Source organism: Prosopis cineraria, unplaced genomic scaffold (genome assembly GCF_029017545.1).
Source record: "Prosopis cineraria cultivar Desert tree isolate PC_DT_omini unplaced genomic scaffold, ASM2901754v1 PC11, whole genome shotgun sequence".
Classification (NCBI taxonomy): domain Eukaryota; kingdom Viridiplantae; phylum Streptophyta; class Magnoliopsida; order Fabales; family Fabaceae; genus Prosopis; species Prosopis cineraria.
In genome coordinates, this window is record NW_026555342.1 from 8,520,236 (window position 1) to 8,539,547 (window position 19,312).

The 19,312-nt window shown below is 30.6% G+C and overlaps 2 protein-coding genes across 2 annotated transcripts; one reads left to right on the plus strand and one right to left on the minus strand.

Annotated features, from left to right (window-relative positions):
• Positions 1–2,088: 2,088 nt before the first annotated feature.
• LOC129286649 (auxin-responsive protein SAUR21-like) lies at positions 2,089–2,538 on the minus strand. The gene has a single exon (XM_054922625.1). The coding sequence runs from the start codon at positions 2,512–2,514 to the stop codon at positions 2,200–2,202; it is 315 nt and encodes a 104-aa protein (XP_054778600.1). The 5' UTR covers positions 2,515–2,538; the 3' UTR covers positions 2,089–2,199.
• Positions 2,539–16,205: 13,667 nt separating this feature from the next.
• Positions 16,206–18,474, plus strand: LOC129286065 (auxin-induced protein 6B-like). Its single transcript, XM_054922101.1, has 3 exons — positions 16,206–16,427; positions 17,298–17,362; positions 18,297–18,474. Exons 1-3 carry the CDS (start codon positions 16,206–16,208, stop codon positions 18,472–18,474), a joined length of 465 nt encoding a protein of 154 aa, XP_054778076.1.
• Positions 18,475–19,312: the final 838 nt, after the last annotated feature.

Sequence of the window (19,312 nt, forward strand, 5' to 3'; positions counted from 1 at the left end):
TCAACCAAGTGAATGGGAGAATACGACACCGTGGTCTCTCGGCATGAAATACCAGAGCTTCAATGAAAATGGCAACTAAAAAAAAATAAAAAAATATAACTTTTAATTTTTCACACTTCACTCACATTATAAATTTTTATATATATTTTTTAATATTTTAGAATAGAATACTGAAAAATAAAAAATGTAGAGATTCAGAATATTTAAAAAGAAAAAATGAAAACTTGTAAAAAAACTAGAAATTAAGAGTTACATTTTTTTAGAAGAGAACCACAAACCACACTTGTACATATATGCAGCGCAAAAATCGTTGAACCGTTCCCATTAAAATTGCAATTGATATTCTGATGATTTGATCACGGGGATAGTCGGGGAAGATCATAATAGATTCATCAATCATAAGTCCGCAGAGCTATAAATAATTTAATAAGAGAAACTAATCACAAAATTTGAGGTCAGTTGCATTTGTTATCAATTTGTCCACGTGACAATAATAAGATAAATTTGTCTTTATTGGTATTTATTTAAAACATCTAGCTATTTAATATCTATTCTATCATCTCAGACTATGTTAATTATATTATTTCAATTTAAAGTAATACTCTTTTAATTTTTTTTATAAGTTATTTCTATTAACTTTATCAAAATTAATATAAAAAAATATAAAAAAATAAAAATGTGTAAAATTTTAAATATGTCCTTATATAACAAATTAAAAAGTTATATCTATTATTTTTTCTCTTTCATAACAAATAATTTTAAAAATATATTTTAAATATTATTTAAAAAATTACGTCATAATTTATAAATGAAATTAAATGAAGATTCTAAAATATACTTTATAAATGGAATTAAAGGGAGTATATGTTAAAATTACAGAGATTAGGTATAGTTAAAATTGAAACGAAGGAGATGAGAGAATCGAGTTATTCTTAAAGGCAGAGATATTATACGTAAGTACTGGTAGCGAGTAGTTGCACGGCAGGGCCATTCATCACCATACCATTGCTCCCCATCGTCCATTTTCTTTCTACGGGACATGGGTTCAGCCTATTGGATGGGTCAAACTCCTTTCTTGATCACTCGTCTTTGATTTGCACTTACGACTTCCGACTAGGACTTTTGTCCGTTAAACCTTTTTTTTTTTTTTGTTTATTTTCGTTTTCAAGTTGCATATTATTATGTTCGGTTTCGCCTCGGTTGGAATAATGTACTTATTCTATCTCGTAAATATTGATTTACTTTACATGAATTTTTTGTTTGATAAAACTTTTATATATTTCATATGCTAATATATATATTTGATGTGAAATACAGTGAAAAATTTATATTTATCATTTTCTTTTATTTGAATAACTTCTTATGGTTATATATATATAATGAATTTTGATGGATTTTTATTTTTAAAAAATGATTAAAGTATAAATCTATCTTAAACGTTTTTTAAAAAGACACAATATTAGCCTTGTGTTTTTAAACATAACACAATGTCGCCCTCCATTAATATTGACTTTTGTTTATCGTTGAGCGTATATCTACCCCCCCCCCCAAAAAAAAAAAGGGTCCCACATAAAGTGCCATGTATCCTGAAATTTTTTTGACCAATATTCTACGTCTCTTACACAACTTAGACCTCCTCTCCCCCTCATCATCAGAAGACAAAGCTTCCTCTCTGTTCACTCCACCCTTCTCTTCCTCTTTCAAATGTTATCCTCTCCATCGTAATCCACGAGCTATGGCAACCCAAACTTACTTCCTTTAAACCCCACCCCTCCCTTCCTCCTATAAACCCACTCTTCCGTGGAAGCAAACCCTACCCACCACCTTCTCCTTCATTGCCATCAAACCCCTCCGATCCACCACCTTCCGTTCGCCCCTCAAAGCTGAATCTCCTGAAGATTCCGTCTCTCTTATCCAATAAATGACACCTCATCTTATAAATAAGATGTACAGGAGTGGTTGGATTCTTCCTTCATTGTTTTGTATTCAGTACGCCTTGGCCCATGTCTTAATTAATTAATTAAAAGACAATCTCACAAGATGAAAGCAGCAATATCCTTAAAGAAAGGAATAGTCGTTAAACTGAATGAGAGGGAAGAATTTAAATTAATTACAAGCTAAGCATTTTATAAACTGGGAAATTAATTACACATATATAATAGGCTTAGCTGGTAACAAAAGATCTGGGAAGGTGACTCATCATCTGAGTTGGGAGGTGAGATTAAGGAACTGGTCTTCTTTGCAAGGAAGAGAGAGGCCGCCCAGGGGATGGTGAAACCCAAACTCTTGCTCATATTGCTGAAGCAGTTCCAGAAACGTGGGATGGTTCAAGTACGATATCGGAACCACGAACCTCTTCCTCTGCAACTCTCCCACGTAAACCGTAATGTGTCCCCTCGGAACCACGTTCTTGTTTTTCGACGACGTGTCATGATTTCGACTATGAACATGATTCTGCGGCCATTTCATTATTTTCTTCGCTTGCTGAACCATAGATAGCAGACGACCACCCATTTTCTCTGATATGTAGCAGCTAGTGTAAATCTATATTTCTTGCCTTGAAGTGAAGGGTTTGGCTCAGTGGCATTGTATATTTGTAGTGAATGGTGTGAGTACAAGTTGATGAGTATGGTGGCAAAGTTCCGAGGACCCACCACGTCCAAGACGAAGTTAACCAAACCCTCCCATGGTTTTGCCTAGTTTGCTAATGTATCCTACTTGGCCTCTTCCTGATCGCTCCATACGTATTTTCCTTCTTTTGAAGACGTCGGAAACCAAAACTAAGTGCCGTACACTGAAAACGAATAAACCCATTCCACAATCATGTTTTCAAACTTCATTCTTCCAAACGAGTGTTTTACACGTTTATTTATTTAGAGGGTGATTGAGTAATGACTTATATTTTTTGTTTGATTGGAATATAAGCTTCCTTCTTCTATAAAACTTTGTTCAGTTTTATTGAGGTTGTGACTAGAAAGACACAAACAAAACAATACCAAATGTATCAGTTGAGTTCAAAGAATATATAATGAAGCAGCGAAAATTGGAGAAGCAAAATGTAGATTAAAAGGCATATAATGAAAATTCAGGCCAACTCGTTCAATTTAATGCTTAATTACTAAATTAATATCTTGAATGATTTTTAACAGAAATACTTTGTATATAACTGGTTGATCATGATTCAACATTAACTTTATTAAAAAAAAAAAAAGAAGAAGAAGAAGAACCAGTGCTTTCAGTATGATTTTTCATACGTTAAAAAATTTCATACATGGAGTCATAAATGGAAAATTGAGCAGAAAAATGAATAAGACAAAACTACAGTATGAGTAGCGCAGGATATATAGATCATAATATAAGTCATTTTTTAAAAATTTTATTTAATTTAAAATATATAATATTGAATAGGTTTTATATATATTTTTGAATTATACTTTTACCTTATTGAGTAATTAATGATAATATTTACATAAGTCAAATATTATGTTCATTGTACTTAAAGACATAATTAAAAAGATATAAAAATTTAAAAAAATCAAAATTTTAATTAACCTTTTTTTTAAATTAATTAACAATAGTTTAAATTGTGTTCAGAAAAGAGAATACTAATATTATGTCAGAAGATAAGGGGGATGGGCAATCTTGTGAAGATACTGTGGAAAGTAGTACCTCATCATTCCCTCCCTGCCAGAGATATGCAACATTGCAGCTCCAGCCAAATATTAATAATATAATAACAACTATTTCAATAATGCATGCAACCATCTATTGTCGTACTCATAATTATTACTGACTCTTATATTTTTAATTAAATTTTATTTTTAATAAAATAATTATTTATCTTATAATTAATTATATTTTTTATATTTATTTATATTTAATAAGGTGTTTTAGTTTAAAATAAATATAAAGTTATTCGATAGGGACATTTTTTAAAAAAATAATTATTATATCTTAAAAAATTAAAAATAATTTATATTTTTAAATATCTAACCTCTTAAAAACAATTTTAATGTAGGAGTACTATTTTTATCTTAAATTATAAGACAATTTTAAAATAATTCTTTTATTTTAAAATATAAAATAATTTTAAAAAATAAAATTTTATTTATACTTTTTCAATATTGCCCCTCAAATAGAGAAATAATTGAAATAATATTGTAACGTAATAATTAAGGATGTATTTAGATTAAAAAATTTACAATTGAGGTTACGATTCAACTGAAGTTAGTAAATTGATGTTAGAAGAAAAGTCAATTAATATAACGTGATTTATATTTGGATACTTTTTTTTCAATAGTTAGTTAGATAAATTAAAATTTGTTTGGATGTTTTGATTTAAAAGCCAGTTGAGATGTTTAATAATAAAAATAAACATAATTTTTTGTATATATTTTTTGACTACAAATATTAAATTTAAAATTACAACTAATAAGTAAAAAATTTATAATACTCCTTGACTATATCAAAAAAAAAAATCTTTCTCTATGCTAAAAAAATTATTTCTATATACTAAAAAATGATTTGCAAGTTTGAAGCGATAAAAAGAAGGAAGATGAAATAGTGATAAAGGTGAAGCTACAATGATGACGGTGAGTTGAGTAGCGACTTGGTCTGGCGACTAGGGACGACCATCAACTGGCGATGCCCAGCGACTAAGGATGATCAACAACAAGTGACGTCTATAGCAACAACGAACACATACTCCCAAGTGCAAGGCGAAGTAAGGAAGCCAAGAGAGACTGAGAACGGGGCAAACGAGAGTGCAAGAGAGACTAAGAGAAACTTGAACTCATTAAAGAAGAAGAAGGTTGAGGGGTAAGGGTGATTGCCACTAGTGAGCCATGAGTTTATGACCATGAGTGAGAGTGAGAGAGAGTACTCAAACTCAAAGAGGAATAAGAAGGCCAAGACCGAGGGGTGAGGCCGTAAGGGTGACTAGTATGGTAAGCTTGAACCATGCCATGAGCGACAACCGTAACTCCATGAGAGAGAGATTGAGAGTGCAACTATGCAAGGGATGGAGAGAGTAGATACTGAGATCTTAAAGTGTGACTGTGCAAGCAACACATCAACACTGACGCTAATAAGAATGCATAAGCCAGGTTTAATGGCTTTGGAGAAAAAGCTCATCCTAACGTTAACTGAAGTTGAAATATTTTGCTCATCCAAACAAATTTTTTTATCTTTTTTACATCATAACCTCAGTTAACTCATTCTAACCTTAATTAGAAACTAATCTAAACACACTCTAAATATATTTTTAAAATTTTATAATTTTATTTAAAAAAATAAATTTGTAAAGTATTATTATTGTATTTTATTGATATATATATGGTCTTATCTCAAATTAGTTTATAATTTATAATGGGGGGAGTATTAATTAATGCATCTTTGGAATTTTCTATTCAAAACTATATATTTTATTGTCATGCAACATATAAAGAGAAAAAAAAGCAGACTTTTTTAAATCGTTACCACCACATTTTTACTTCTGCTTTTTCTTTGGCCAATCAGTCACCTTACGCGAAAGTAACCAGTATATATTTCTTGGTGGCGGCAATACGTTTGTTTGAAATTGAATTAATGTAAAGCACTAAGGTAATGATTTTTTTTTTTTGCCTTAATAAGATTATATTACCTTTTTTGTTCAAAATAAAAAAGAATGGAAAATAAAACAATAAAAGGGAAGGAGGTGCTTGATCATGATGAATCAAAACAGAACATGCATGTATATTTGTTTTGTCATCTTACACAATAGGATAGCAGAGTGATATATAATAGCTATATTTCCAGCTTGGCAGCCTCTTATTTATTAGGCTTAGCCCGCTGTTTATCACCTTTTCTCCATCAAATAGTATTGTTTTGGAATTTCCGATATTCTTTAAAGCAATAAACAATAAAAAATTCGACTTTCACTCAAAATCGAGCTAACCAGTATGACAAACTATATTATTAATATTTAAATTAAAATTGTTAAGGCATAAAGCGTACTTGTTATTAATAATTACATTTTTAATTATTTTTGTAGAAGATTAAAAATATAATTTCATAAAAATTATCAAATAAGTCCCTATAGATTTCATATTAATTATCCTATTTTATGATACTATAATATTATATTTTATTATTTGCCTATGTTAATGAAATTTATTATATGGTATGAAAATTCGGGTCACTTATCTAGTTAAATAAATGTATTAACCTATTTAATAAAATGTTTGGTTTATTAATGGTTTGATCACTTTTCAATTACCGTTTTATCCATTAACTTTTAAATTAAAATAATGATTAGTTTAATGATTGACTTGACTTCAATATCTTTTTTTCATTTCCCCCAATTTAGCATGAACCAATTGAATGTATATATGTTTGCTTGGCCCAAAGGGTGTCTGTTTTGTGGAGGCCCAATATCAATAGCATAGCACCCCTCTGATCCCCACACTAAAGGAGACCCTGTTTGTTAAATTATGAACACCTTGACACTCGAGAGAATGTCCATCTGCACCCCGTGTTTGTGCATGGCAATCTTAATGTTTCACTTTATTAATTGTCAAAGTAAACAAATGCATTTACTTTGATTTTAACTCAAGATTTCATTCTCATGATATCTCCAACAAAAAAAAAAATACCAAATCGCTCAAACCTAGAGTTCTCTATTTTTTTTTCTCCTTTCTTATTTTAACATAGGATAAAGCTCTATCCTTAAAATTAAGTAATTAAGTCAAGAAGGAGCTTTTGAGTGTAATACAAGAAGAACGATGCATGTGCCATGAATTGAATATTAATAAAATTCTTCTAAAAATTGGAATTATGTATTATTTGTCTGACATTAAATATTATCTATTACTGCTATTGTTATTGCTTTTTAATGGTCAACTAACCCACTTTTTTAATAAAAAAAAAGAGGGTTTCTAGCAAAAAACATTTTACAACATAAAAAATTTATTTTTAGATTTCGCATCTAATTGAATTGTAGAAATATAATATGATAATCTTCTCCATGAATTTTTAGAAAAAAAATTGTCATGTTAGATTCACATTGTAAGGGTGTTTTAAATTAGGACTTAAGTCATCACATTAATCATAGTTAATCAAGGATTAATCCAAAATAATTATCCTATAAGAGACTAACCTAAACAAGTCATTAATATGTATTTTCACAAACTATTTAAAGTAAAGGGATCTCAAATCTTTAAGATAATTCAAGACCTCAAATCATTCAATTAAACTTGTATAAAAGCATGAGATTAATTAAGTATTAAAAAAGACATTTCAATATGAGAGAAAAACATCCCCCCTCATTTCCTCTCTATGTTCTACACCACGTAGTGTATATATATTCACCAATATAACACATATATTTACTAATATAATACTTGTCTGCTCAAATCTATTCATAATTGACAGTGGGGGGTTAAGGTCTCAATCACATTTATCACAATGATTATCATCTAGTCATCATACTCCATGCATATCATATATTCATCAATAGCTCATTACATGCATAAATTTTCCTTTTCATATATTTATAGTTAATATCAATTACTCACCCTTGGGTATAAAAAACACAAAGGGAGACTATAACAATATTCAAGTTATCAAATTATGCATATAATAATTATTTTCACTTACACAAGTATTTGGTCCTGCTAATATAAATATACTCACCAAACCATAATTTCAAGGGCTCAAAATACACTTCCACCAAACACAAAACCTATAATGTAAATGGGTCAATAATATATTGTCTTAGTTGATAATATCATAAATTGAATACGCATATTAAAATAAAAAAAGAAGGCCAATAGAAATAATTATTATCACTTAGCTTGATGTTCCTTTCCTCTGTTCTTTCCATATGAGCTAATTCTTATAATATGTTAAAAGAGAGGGGTAGGTACAACCACTTGATTACTAGGATATATCTAAGTTATACAAATGCATGCTAATTAATTATGAATACAAGTGGCTAATAATTTCATCAAGATAACCATATAAATAATCATATCAGGATCATGTTAATCACATTAACATCTAACTTATGTGAATAGTTTCAAGAATAAAGTCAAGTATAAAATTAGCATGACTGCCCACAAGTATTAAATGTTCATATAAAATTAGCACAAGTGCCCACATGTACATTTTTCACCCATTTACCATGTGTTTTCATTTCTATAATTACAATCATAGTCTCAAATATAGTCATCAATCACTTAAATGGCATAATAATAATGAAATGTCCGACCGATCTCTTCTTTATATCTTCCTTTATTTCCTTTGACATGAAATCCATGGCCTAACAACTGAAAAGGATTGTCTATGTGGTGAGACTACTTAAAGCCTTTATTATACCGTGAAGGGCTACTGGGCCAAAATTACCTTACTTACTTATGAACACAATTTCCCCCCAAATCACACACTATGTGGTGTCATACAAAGGATTAACTTTACCCAAATTCCAGGTAGGCCAATAAGGTTAAGTCCTTTAATAAGAACAAGGCTACAGTGCCCTATAAGATTAGGAGCGACTATAACCTCTAAGATTAATGGTTAATAGCCAAATATTATATAGATTTTGTACAATCGCTTGCTCATTCGTTACGACGAACTCCTGCTATATGATCATGCCTATGAAAAAATACATTTCAATAACCTTCACATATATAGTTCATAATTATCCTACATGTTTATCAATTTTCATGCTCAGCAAGCATAAAAAATTATCATATCTCAATCATGCATCAATTTTCATGATATCACATAAATCACATTAGTATCATATGAAAACTCAACATGCTCATACATAATTCATTACCATGTATAATCTACAATTTATAATAAAAAATGTGTACATCATCATCAACCCTAAATCTCATTGCTTAAATCATGTCACATTATCCCATGAAAGAATAAATTAATATTAATATGTCTATCCTGTTCAAATTATTTACAAGTGCCATAATTAATTTTGTCACAAATCATAGGATTTCACAAGGTCACATATATATTACAAACAACAATTTCAAGTTTCGATGATATATATATATATATATATATTTGTTTTACAAACATAAATAATTAATTAAGACACAAATATATAAAATATATTATTTTTGATTATCTCAACTTTTAAGAAATCAAAGATAACCCCTCAAATCAATACTTTCAAAGCTTTCTAAAGCTTGAATGATGCCAAATGATAATTAATCTATAATTAATCATATTATAATGTGTCACTAATATTATTAATATAATTTTTACTCATATTCCAACACTTAAGCGCATATATATATATATATATATATATTTTTCAAGACCTTAGTCTTAGCCTTTTAAATTCTAAAATTTAATTCTTATGTATTTGAACCTATCCATTAAGTTCAATAACTTCCTTTATAATAGTTTTATTAAAATTTTGGCTAAAATTATCTTTCAAATAATTTTTTAGTATCAAAATTTTCATTTTTATTTCATAAATTCGCAATTAAAATTACTCAAAAATTACAAATTTAGTATCAAATCTAGAACTATCATTCTATAGTTGTAATAATTTATTTCTCATCCCCAATAATTATTTAAACATCAACAAATCAACTTATATTTTTAAATTTAATAAAAAATCTACCCATAGAGGTTTATAGTTTAACTCATAAGCCTCAAATTTAAATCTCATCAATAAATTAATGCTATAAAATATTTATTATATTCCTAACAACTTCAACAACTACATTTATTCATTATAAATTCATGCCTTTCAAACCCTAAATTTTTTATAATCCCAAAATCAGAAACTCAAAAAAAATATTATAAAAAAATATTTAAGACACTTATATAACTTTAAAATACTTAAAATCACATTAAAAATATTCTATTATAAAACTCTACCTTTTAAGTCGGCTCCCCTATCGCCAGCGATTCGCTCTCTCCCGCTCTCTCTGGTCATGAAGGAAGAGGAAATTAAAGAAAAGGGAAATGCGTGTGTTGTTTTAAAAAAGAGAGTGAGTCCTCTTCTTTCTTTCTTTCCTCTCCTTTTTCCCCCGCTATATCCACCTACACTATGATATAAATCCGTGCCCCCTTTTCTTATTATTTCTATTTTTTTAAAAAAATCATATTTTAAAATTTCATTCTAAATTAAATTCAATAATAATTCCCTAACTAAAATTATTTATATTTAAATATTTTTTAAAAATTACTTATTTATCCTTAATTAACTTAATTACTTTTAGATTAAATTTTGGTATGTTACACACATTTTATTTGATGTTCAATTTCTAGTCTGAAATTAATAATGTAAAAAACCCTGATCTTATATTATTGAAAATGGAGGAGTTTTCTATTGAGTATTACATCATACACCATGTGCATATTTTATGTTATTTCTTCTCCTTTTGGTTCTGATATTCTAAGTTTTTGATGCATGCTAATTTATATTGAATTCAAGATCTCTAGTTAAGTTATATTAACTTCTTAACCAATTAATCTAAATGCCTGGTGGTATTCTATGTTATTTTTTGTTTTGCCACTTTGCATCAATATTTTAAAAATTGAAGCAAACAATAAATTGAAAAGGCCAACAAGTTATGATTCTCATAGTTTAATCGAATAAACTGATACTCAAATCAGTGATAGAATAATTAAATAAAAAATTACATACATACATATATATATATATATATATACACACACATATACATTAAAAAAAAGTCAAAACAGTCCAACCGTTCCTTGTTTCAAGTTGTTTTATGGGTTTTCAAGGGTTGCCTAGGTAATAATGACTAACAGCTAAAACATGTAAAATGATTGAACCAAACTTCTCCTTTTTTGGCCATGATCCTACAGGTCCAATTGTCAATTTGCATATAGCAATAAAAGTTGTGCCCCGCTTAAAATTTCTATCTTCATTTTCTTGTTTCTTCACTATATTTTACGCAACCATAGGAAGCAAGTTATTTATTGTATGTTTGGAAACCTATTGGTCTTGGTCAAAAAGTCAAAATATGATTTTGATCAAAGCTGTGAGAAAATATTTTATCTTAAAAGTCACGCAAATCCATTGGTATTGGTATAAAAATGTCAGTGTTGCTTTGTCTTAAAAGTTGTAAAATCTTACTTTGAAGTTTAAACAAGCTTTCAAACATAACTAAATCACTAACATATGACGCGAAATTCACACTATAATTTAATATCTCACTCTTAACTTGTCTCTGTCTTTTAATTAAGTTATGCTTTGTGTTATTCAATTTTTTTCATTATCGTTTTCTTTTGATATTAAAGACATCTTTTTGACTTTGCCTAAAAAAAGGTTTATCTAGAAACTCAAGGATACACTACAGACTTAACTTATCCATTTAGAATTTTATAATCGCAAATTGAAATATTTTTCGTGCAATAATATTCAATTATTTTGAAAGAAAAATGATTTTATTTTATAACAATGGCACATCCATAAATAAATGTAATTTTATATAGTATATATATTGATATTGTCTGAAGAAATCAAACCTCAATAAGAAAATATCGGAAATGCTGGCACCGTGGACTGCAACCAGCCAACAACTTCACTTTCTTATTTCTTTACAGCTTATACTTAGCCAAATGTAATTGATAATTAAAGATATTTTAAAAGAAATAATCGTCTGCGATGATTTTGCTTGGTAAAGGGGATAAGAAGCTCTGCATTACGTTTTGCCATTGCATAACTAAAAAACAAAAAGAAAAGAAAAAGAAAAGAAAAGAAAAGAAAAGAAAAAGACGTCATCAATATGATTCAACAGAATGGTAAATGAATTATATACAATCAAGAGACACCTCTTGGGATGATGTTGGTTGTATCACATGGTACAAAACGAATTGAAGAGACTGGCTTTCTTGTTCCAATCTTTGTGGTAATAATCTAAATTGGAGAATGATCATTCAAATAAAAACCAAATCATCAGAGTCTATGAATAACCAAGAGATGAAGTTAGGGTGATGAAGTATTCTTCAGTGCAAGGAATGGTTAGACCTCCCAGAGGGTGATTGAACCCAAACTCTTCTTCAGCCCAATCCAACAAATCTCTGAACAAAGGGTGGTTCAAGTACGATATAGGAATCACAAACCTCTTGTGTCTCTCCCCAACATACACTGCAAAATGCCCTCTTGGGACATCACTGCTATTAGTTGAAGCCATTTTGATTCTTGCTGAAAGGCTTCTCTGCAGTTTCTGAAGTTTCTTCATGGTGGAGAAACTTAAACTAATATCAGTCTAGAGTTAATAGACTTGTGTTGAACTCTTCATTACAAATTATATATATATACAAACACACGCACAAAGAGGCAGGCAAGCCATAAAGTACTTGCTACAGAATGCTCAGAAACATTGCAGGTGAAGGACCTGAGGTAGGTTCACATGATTTTGCCTAGTTTGTGCCAAAACACGAGGACCCACTATCTTTAGGATCCAAAAAGAAAAGTGTGGTTCAGCTTAAAAGATATATAATACTATTGCTTGTTGCTTTGAACTTTTTGACTCTAGACATGCCCTTGACATAGCATGCTAGTATGAGCGTGAAATCAATAGGGTTTCGCATTGGTCTGGTCTTCCTTATCCAAAGGAGCTCCGAATTTAGACTGGTATTATTTTGTGGCCTTTTCCTATTATAACAAGTGAAGGCTGACATCTAGAGTGATAATGGACCCTCAATTATTCTGAAACAAGATCGTTGGTAACAGATTTTCTGGTGCAGAGTTGACTATATTCTTTTTTGCTAAGTCACTCGAGTAATGATGATAACTTTTTATAGTCACTAATAGTCATTAAGTTCCATGAATCCTAACCAAGAAAACAAAATTCTTTGTGATAGTGGTTTTCATCAGGATCCTTGCATACGAAATCTCCTTTTACTGCCACTAACTGGTGCTTCTAGTTCTAGAGGACATTCTTTCCTGCAGAAAGATGTAACTTACTGCTGAAAAGATTTTGATTCTCCTAGGCAATTAGTGTGCTACCCACACCACTATACTTGAAAGGATGATGCTTTTCTTCAGTGCGTTTGCCGGACATGATGATTAGTTTTCAAAAGCGAATAACTTAAGCCATGCAGTTTGTGAGATACCTCAGTTCGTGATATCTAAACAGCACAACATAGCACAGTTAATGATATCTAAACAACGAGTCTTGGTCAAATCATAATGTTCAAAACTTAGCAAGGGAGATTTTGCTTTACTTTCCTCCCTTTTGTCCTCCTGAGGGCAGGAAAATTTTCCATCTAATTGAGAAGTTCAAGAACAGAGTTACTGTAATTTTCTGCTGATTAGCCCACCAAACTATTTCATAATTAAAGGCTTTATCCAGTCAAATATTCACCTCTGATTACCAGAAAGTTTGCTTTCTTTCATAACTTTGCAATTTTGATGTTCAAAGCTTGTCTGTAATTTTCATCGAATTCCTAAATTCAACAAAGAATATAGAACTGAAAATTTAATACATTTGAATCTTTAAAAACAAACTCAAGAGTTCTCTGTGGGCCTAAAAAGAAAAACCTGTTCTAATAGTTATTCTGCTCGATCTGTTTCACTTTCTTATGTGCATCTATGGCCAATCCGGTGGAAATCAGAAGAGAGCAAAGATAGATTTTGAAGAAAGCTTTACTTTGAACATAGAGGCATGGTTTTCATTTAAAAAGGAGCATTCCCATACAACACTATTAAGTATAATCTTACATACAAATTAAAGAAACTATTCAGTAGTTTTTTTGGCCTAACTATTCTGCAGTATTAATTCCAGTGTTTCTGTTAAATATTGCATAGAAATAGTGATAAAAAAAAGTTGCAAAGAAATAATGGCAAAGAGCGGGATGCATTTTGTTTGTATGAAAACCAGAGCACATAGTTAACAGTTTTAGCAAGCATGCTTCCACCAACAACTTCACTAATTGCAACAAAATTTGTCATTCTCTCCAACATGAGAAAAAATTCCAATTTTAATCAAGTAATCTAATTTCGTTCTCAGTATTTAGTTGCACCTAAGTATAAGCCAAGCTAAATCCCCTTAAGAAGCTAACATTTCTGAACATTTATTAACCTGAGCTTAAAAAAATGAACTTAAAAAAAGCCTCCAATTTTTTAATTTAAAAGCAAATCAACAATTACTTAGCTTCAATTAAATGCTGCTGGAACATGCTATATGAATTTGTGTGATCAAGATAAGGGGAAGATATGAGATGCCTTAAGCATGTTAAAATTTAAAATGAGAACGATGATAAACATGAGATAGATATCAATAGGCTATGAATTGAACAATTCATATGATCCTTCTTGATATTTGACAAAGACAATTGAGACATCATCACATGATCCTTCTCACCTTTGTCTATGAACCAAATGCCATTTTGCTAATCCATCATCAATAATTTCTCTACCACATGGGTTTCTGATGTCATCTCTTCAACTATATAGAGTCATAGTGTGGATTCACGAGAAAATCAAGTCCTTCAAATTTTTGGAGCATTAAATAGTCTCTAAAATCAAGTCCTTTGAAATTACTGATCTCTTCTACTTCACCAAATAGAAATTCATCACAGTGGGCTTTCTTTTTCCCAGTTTTCGAAGGGGTGTGGATGTCCCAAAGGGCTGCGTTGCAGTGTATGTAGGTGAGAACCAAAAGAAGCGGTTTGTGATTCCAATATCATACTTGAACGATCCTTCATTTCACGAATTATTGAGTTAAGCTGAAGAAGAATTTGGTTTTGATCATCCAATGGGTGGCCTCACAATTTCTTGTGCTGAAGATATCTTCCTGGATCTCACTTCCCGCCTTGTATAGCTCATAAAGAGATCGAGAATATGAAATCTAACAAGGTCTCACAATATTGTAAATCTTTCTCCTCATTCTTTCTTGTCCCTCCCAGGGAAATAGAAGATGTATTCATATACAGAAATCAATCAACAGATTTTTTTTTCCTGTTATTAGTTTGATTCCCTTCATGAAATGTTCACTGGCCTTTTATTTATATCATAGCTAGTTGGATTGTCATTCATTTTGTATGGACTAAAATTGACTGAAGGATCATAGTACATGGACCTACCTATGGAGTAAGGATCGAATTTAAAACCTCATAGATAATCTACAGAGGAAGTTAACCTTTAATTATTTTTCCTTTCGTCCTAGACTGATGATGGAGACCAAATACAGATAAGTTAGTCCAAATTTACGAATTAATTCTCAACTTGTTAGGAAGTTTGAATTACGAGATCATCTAATCAAAACATTGTTAATTACAGCAGGAAGAGAATCGAAAGCCTAGTAACAACGTTTTATACGCGTGTGTGTGTGGCAAAATGCAACACTGGAAGGCATCTAATTTTTGAGAGACATTTAAAATAAAGATATCAGAATGCTAGTTTTGTCATACTTGCTACAGAAAACTAACAAAATATTTATTGATTAGATTTTAGTGAAATGTAAGTTAAAGAACTTAGCATTAATAACTAGTGGAAACTCTGAAGAACAATCTCTTACCATCTTTCATAGACAAACGTATTTAACGAGAAAATAAGGAACTATATCAAACTAAATCATCAAGGAAGCATGAAGTAGCTTTTCCCTAGTATTGAAGAACTCGTCATACTTCCATTCATGTTAGTAATAAGATGAATACTATTGGTTTGAGATTACGTTAAAGAAAAAGGAAAAGAAAGAGCTTAATATAAAAATAATGAAAAAAAAAGCACACAGTACTGTAGTTTGCAAAGTTGCCATACACTATAACGTGACAGTTTGTTGATTAAGATGACAACACAGGTCTTCAATCAAACATTTCCTGTGTACAACAAGTTGTCCTATATTTTTTGTTTGAGACAAAAAAATAAAAAGGAAAATATAATGTGAGATATCTTGACTAAGATTATCAGTAATGCAATCGGTCAGGTGGTACAGAGCTCGAACAGATTAAATTAGGCCTTAGGGAAGAAGGGGGGACATTGTTGATCCATGAAAAAGACCTCTTAAGACAACACCATGTGATCTGTCATGAGGCCTTGTCTCTCCCTCTAGACCCTATCACATAGTCCCTCTCTCCAATTATTCAAAGAACACAAATCCATTCATCTATATATATCATCTTGCATGCCTTCAGAAGCAACACAAATCTCTCACAACATCCTCAGCCACATCCAAATTCAAATATTTGTTTCTTGTTCTCTTTAACACATTAAAACAATGGGTTTTCGTTTGCCTGGAATTAGAAGGGCTTCATCTTCAAAATCTGGTGAAGTGCCAAAAGGGTATCTTGCAGTGCACGTTGAAGAGAAAACAAAGAGATTTGTGATCCCTCTATCGTATTTGGACCAACCCTCATTTCAAGAGTTGCTAAGTCGAGCTGAGGAAGAATTTGGATTTAATCATCCAATGGGTGGCCTCACAATTCCTTGCACAGCAGATGTCTTCTTGGACATTACTTCTAGATTCTAAGGTTGCTGACATGAAGAGAAAATAAGACTAACATAGATGAGTCAACAATACAATTTTGTAAAGATCATTTCTCTTTCTTATGGAAGTGAAAAATTGTTCATAGGAATAAGAAATTCATGAATTCCCATTTTAGTTGTTAAAGGCATTCAACTTTCAATTTCCTTTTTTTTTTTTTGTTTTGTTTTTATATGAACGTCAAATATAGCAACTACCCTGCATATACAGAACAACCATAAGGATAGATTCTAAAATGCCAAAGAAACTACTTCCAAAATTCAGCTTTCAATTTTATATCATTGAATTTATATTCTTATTTTGTTGCTAATTGAGGAGCAAAGAATTATATCATTTGGTCTAAGAAAACTAATCTTGAATTGTCTTGGGGGCATGGTAGGTTTCTGCAGAAAAATGCAAGGATATCCTGGAAACGCTCACGCTAAGTTAATGAAACATTTTATTTACATGAGACTCAGTAAACAAATCCACATTTCATAATTTTGTTTTTCTCAAATAACTACATTTATTTCATGATGGAAGAGCAAGCATCATTTCTTTTTCCATCTTCCTTGATATTGTCTCAAATTTAACGAAAATATGTGAATGCAAGAACTTGTAAAACTAGCAAGTATATTAATTTTTTATGGTCCATTTTGTTATATATAGATTTCTTCGGACCAGCCTCTTTGATACATTGTGGCCACTGAACCAAGTCCTTTTTGACATGAGATCAAAATCAAGCCGCAAAAGTAAGACTTGATGTTCTACAAACTTGGGCAAGTCACAGCCACTTGGTGTCAGATTTCATATAAAATATGAATTTGATCTGGTTTCTGTTATCAGATTCAGCACCACAGATCCAATATAACATGGACTTCTCTTTGGTGTTCCCTCCCTGCTTATACAAGGTCCCATTTCTTCATGATAAAAGCCGTTCTTCAATTCTATAATTAGTTTAGCGGCATCTTCACATGAGCCTGCTTCTTGTTATAAGGCCACAACATATGATGCTATGTTGTCCACTATACTTCAATATTGAAGACATTTCTCATTTTTTGAGGAAACCAAAGAGAGTATCATTATCCATAAATACTTCTAATGTTAATAAAAAATTGCCTATTCATTTTCGTTATTTAATTGTTCCAGATTAGCTAATAGTAGAACATGTTTCATTAATTACAACAAAAATTTTGTTGTTCTCCTCAATATCAGAAAATTTTCTAATTTTTTTTAAAGCCACCAAATTTCATTTTCATTATCCAGTTACACCTAAGAATAATCCAAGCAAATTCCCCTAACTTGATGAAGTTTATTTCTTGCAAATTAATTTAAAAAAAAAGGTTCCAATTTTTCAATTTAAAAGCATGCCAACAATTACTTAGCTTCGATTAAATGCTACTGGAACATGCTATGAGTTTGTGTGATCAATATAAAAGAAAGACATGAGATGGCTTAAGCATGTCTATAAATTACAATGAAAATGATGATAAATAACATTAGATAGACATTAGGTTTTGAATTGAACAATTCATAGGATACTTCTTGATATTTGACAAAGACATTTAAGACATCATCACATGATCCTTCTCACCTTTCTCTTTAAACTAGACTCCCTTTGGCTAACCTACATCAATAATTTCTCAACCAAATGGATTTTTGAAAGTCCTCTCTTCACCTGTATATATAGAGTCATGGTTTACAGGCACAAGCAAGTCAAGTCCTTGACATTTTTGAAGCATCAAATACTCTCTTAAAAATAAGTGCTTTGAAATTACTGATCTCTTCTGCTTCACCAAATAGAACTTCAAGAAAATGGGCTTTTTGTTTTCCTGGTATTCAAAGGTATGGGGATGTCCCAAAGGGCTGTGTTGCAGTGCATGTAGGTGAGAACCAAAAGAAGCGTTTTGTGATTCCAATATCATACTTGAACCATCCTTCATTTCAGGAATTGTTGAGTCAAGCTGAAGAAGATTTTGGTTTTGATCAATCCAATGGGTGGCCTCACAATTCCTCGTGCTGAAGATATCTTCCTAGATCTCACTTCCTGCTTGTATAGGTCATAAAGAGACCAAGAATATGAAATCTAAAAAGGTCTCACAATATTGTAAATCTTTCTTCTCATTCTTTTTGGTCCCTCCCTGAGAAATAGAGAGATGTATTCATCTACAGAAATTAATGAATAGATTTTTCTGCTACTAGATTGATTCTCTTCATGACATTGTCTTCGGCCTTTTGTTTATCTCAGTGTTAGTTTGATTGTCTTTCATTTTTAATGGCCTAAAATTGACTGTAAAATCATTTTTGATGGACCTATTTATGGAATGAGGATCAAATTCATACCTTAGAGACGATCTAGAGAGGAAGTTAACTTTTCTTTATTGATCATTTCTTTTGTCCCAGACTAATGAAGATCATATATAGATTAATAAATTCAAATTCATGAACAATCTCGACTTCTTGAGTAGGAAGAATTGAGACCATCAGAGTTAAACATTGTTGATCAAACATGACAGAGAGAATTGGAAGGCTAATAACCATGTTTTATTTATATCTCAAAATACAACTGTTAAAGGTGTCTTTTTTTTTTAATGAAAATTGAAAAGATAAAGAAAACATAATACGCTTATGGATTATTTATTGACTGGATATTCAAGTGAAATGTAAGTTAAAAGAACTTGAAATTAATAATTATAATTACATACTAAAACTACTGAAGAACATTCACATACCATTTGATAGACAACATATTTAACTTGAGCTTATGAGTTAATTATCACAAACCAAACCAAATCATAACAGGAAGCATAAACTAATTTTTCCATAGCACCGAGGGAATTCATCTTACTTCCATGCTATCC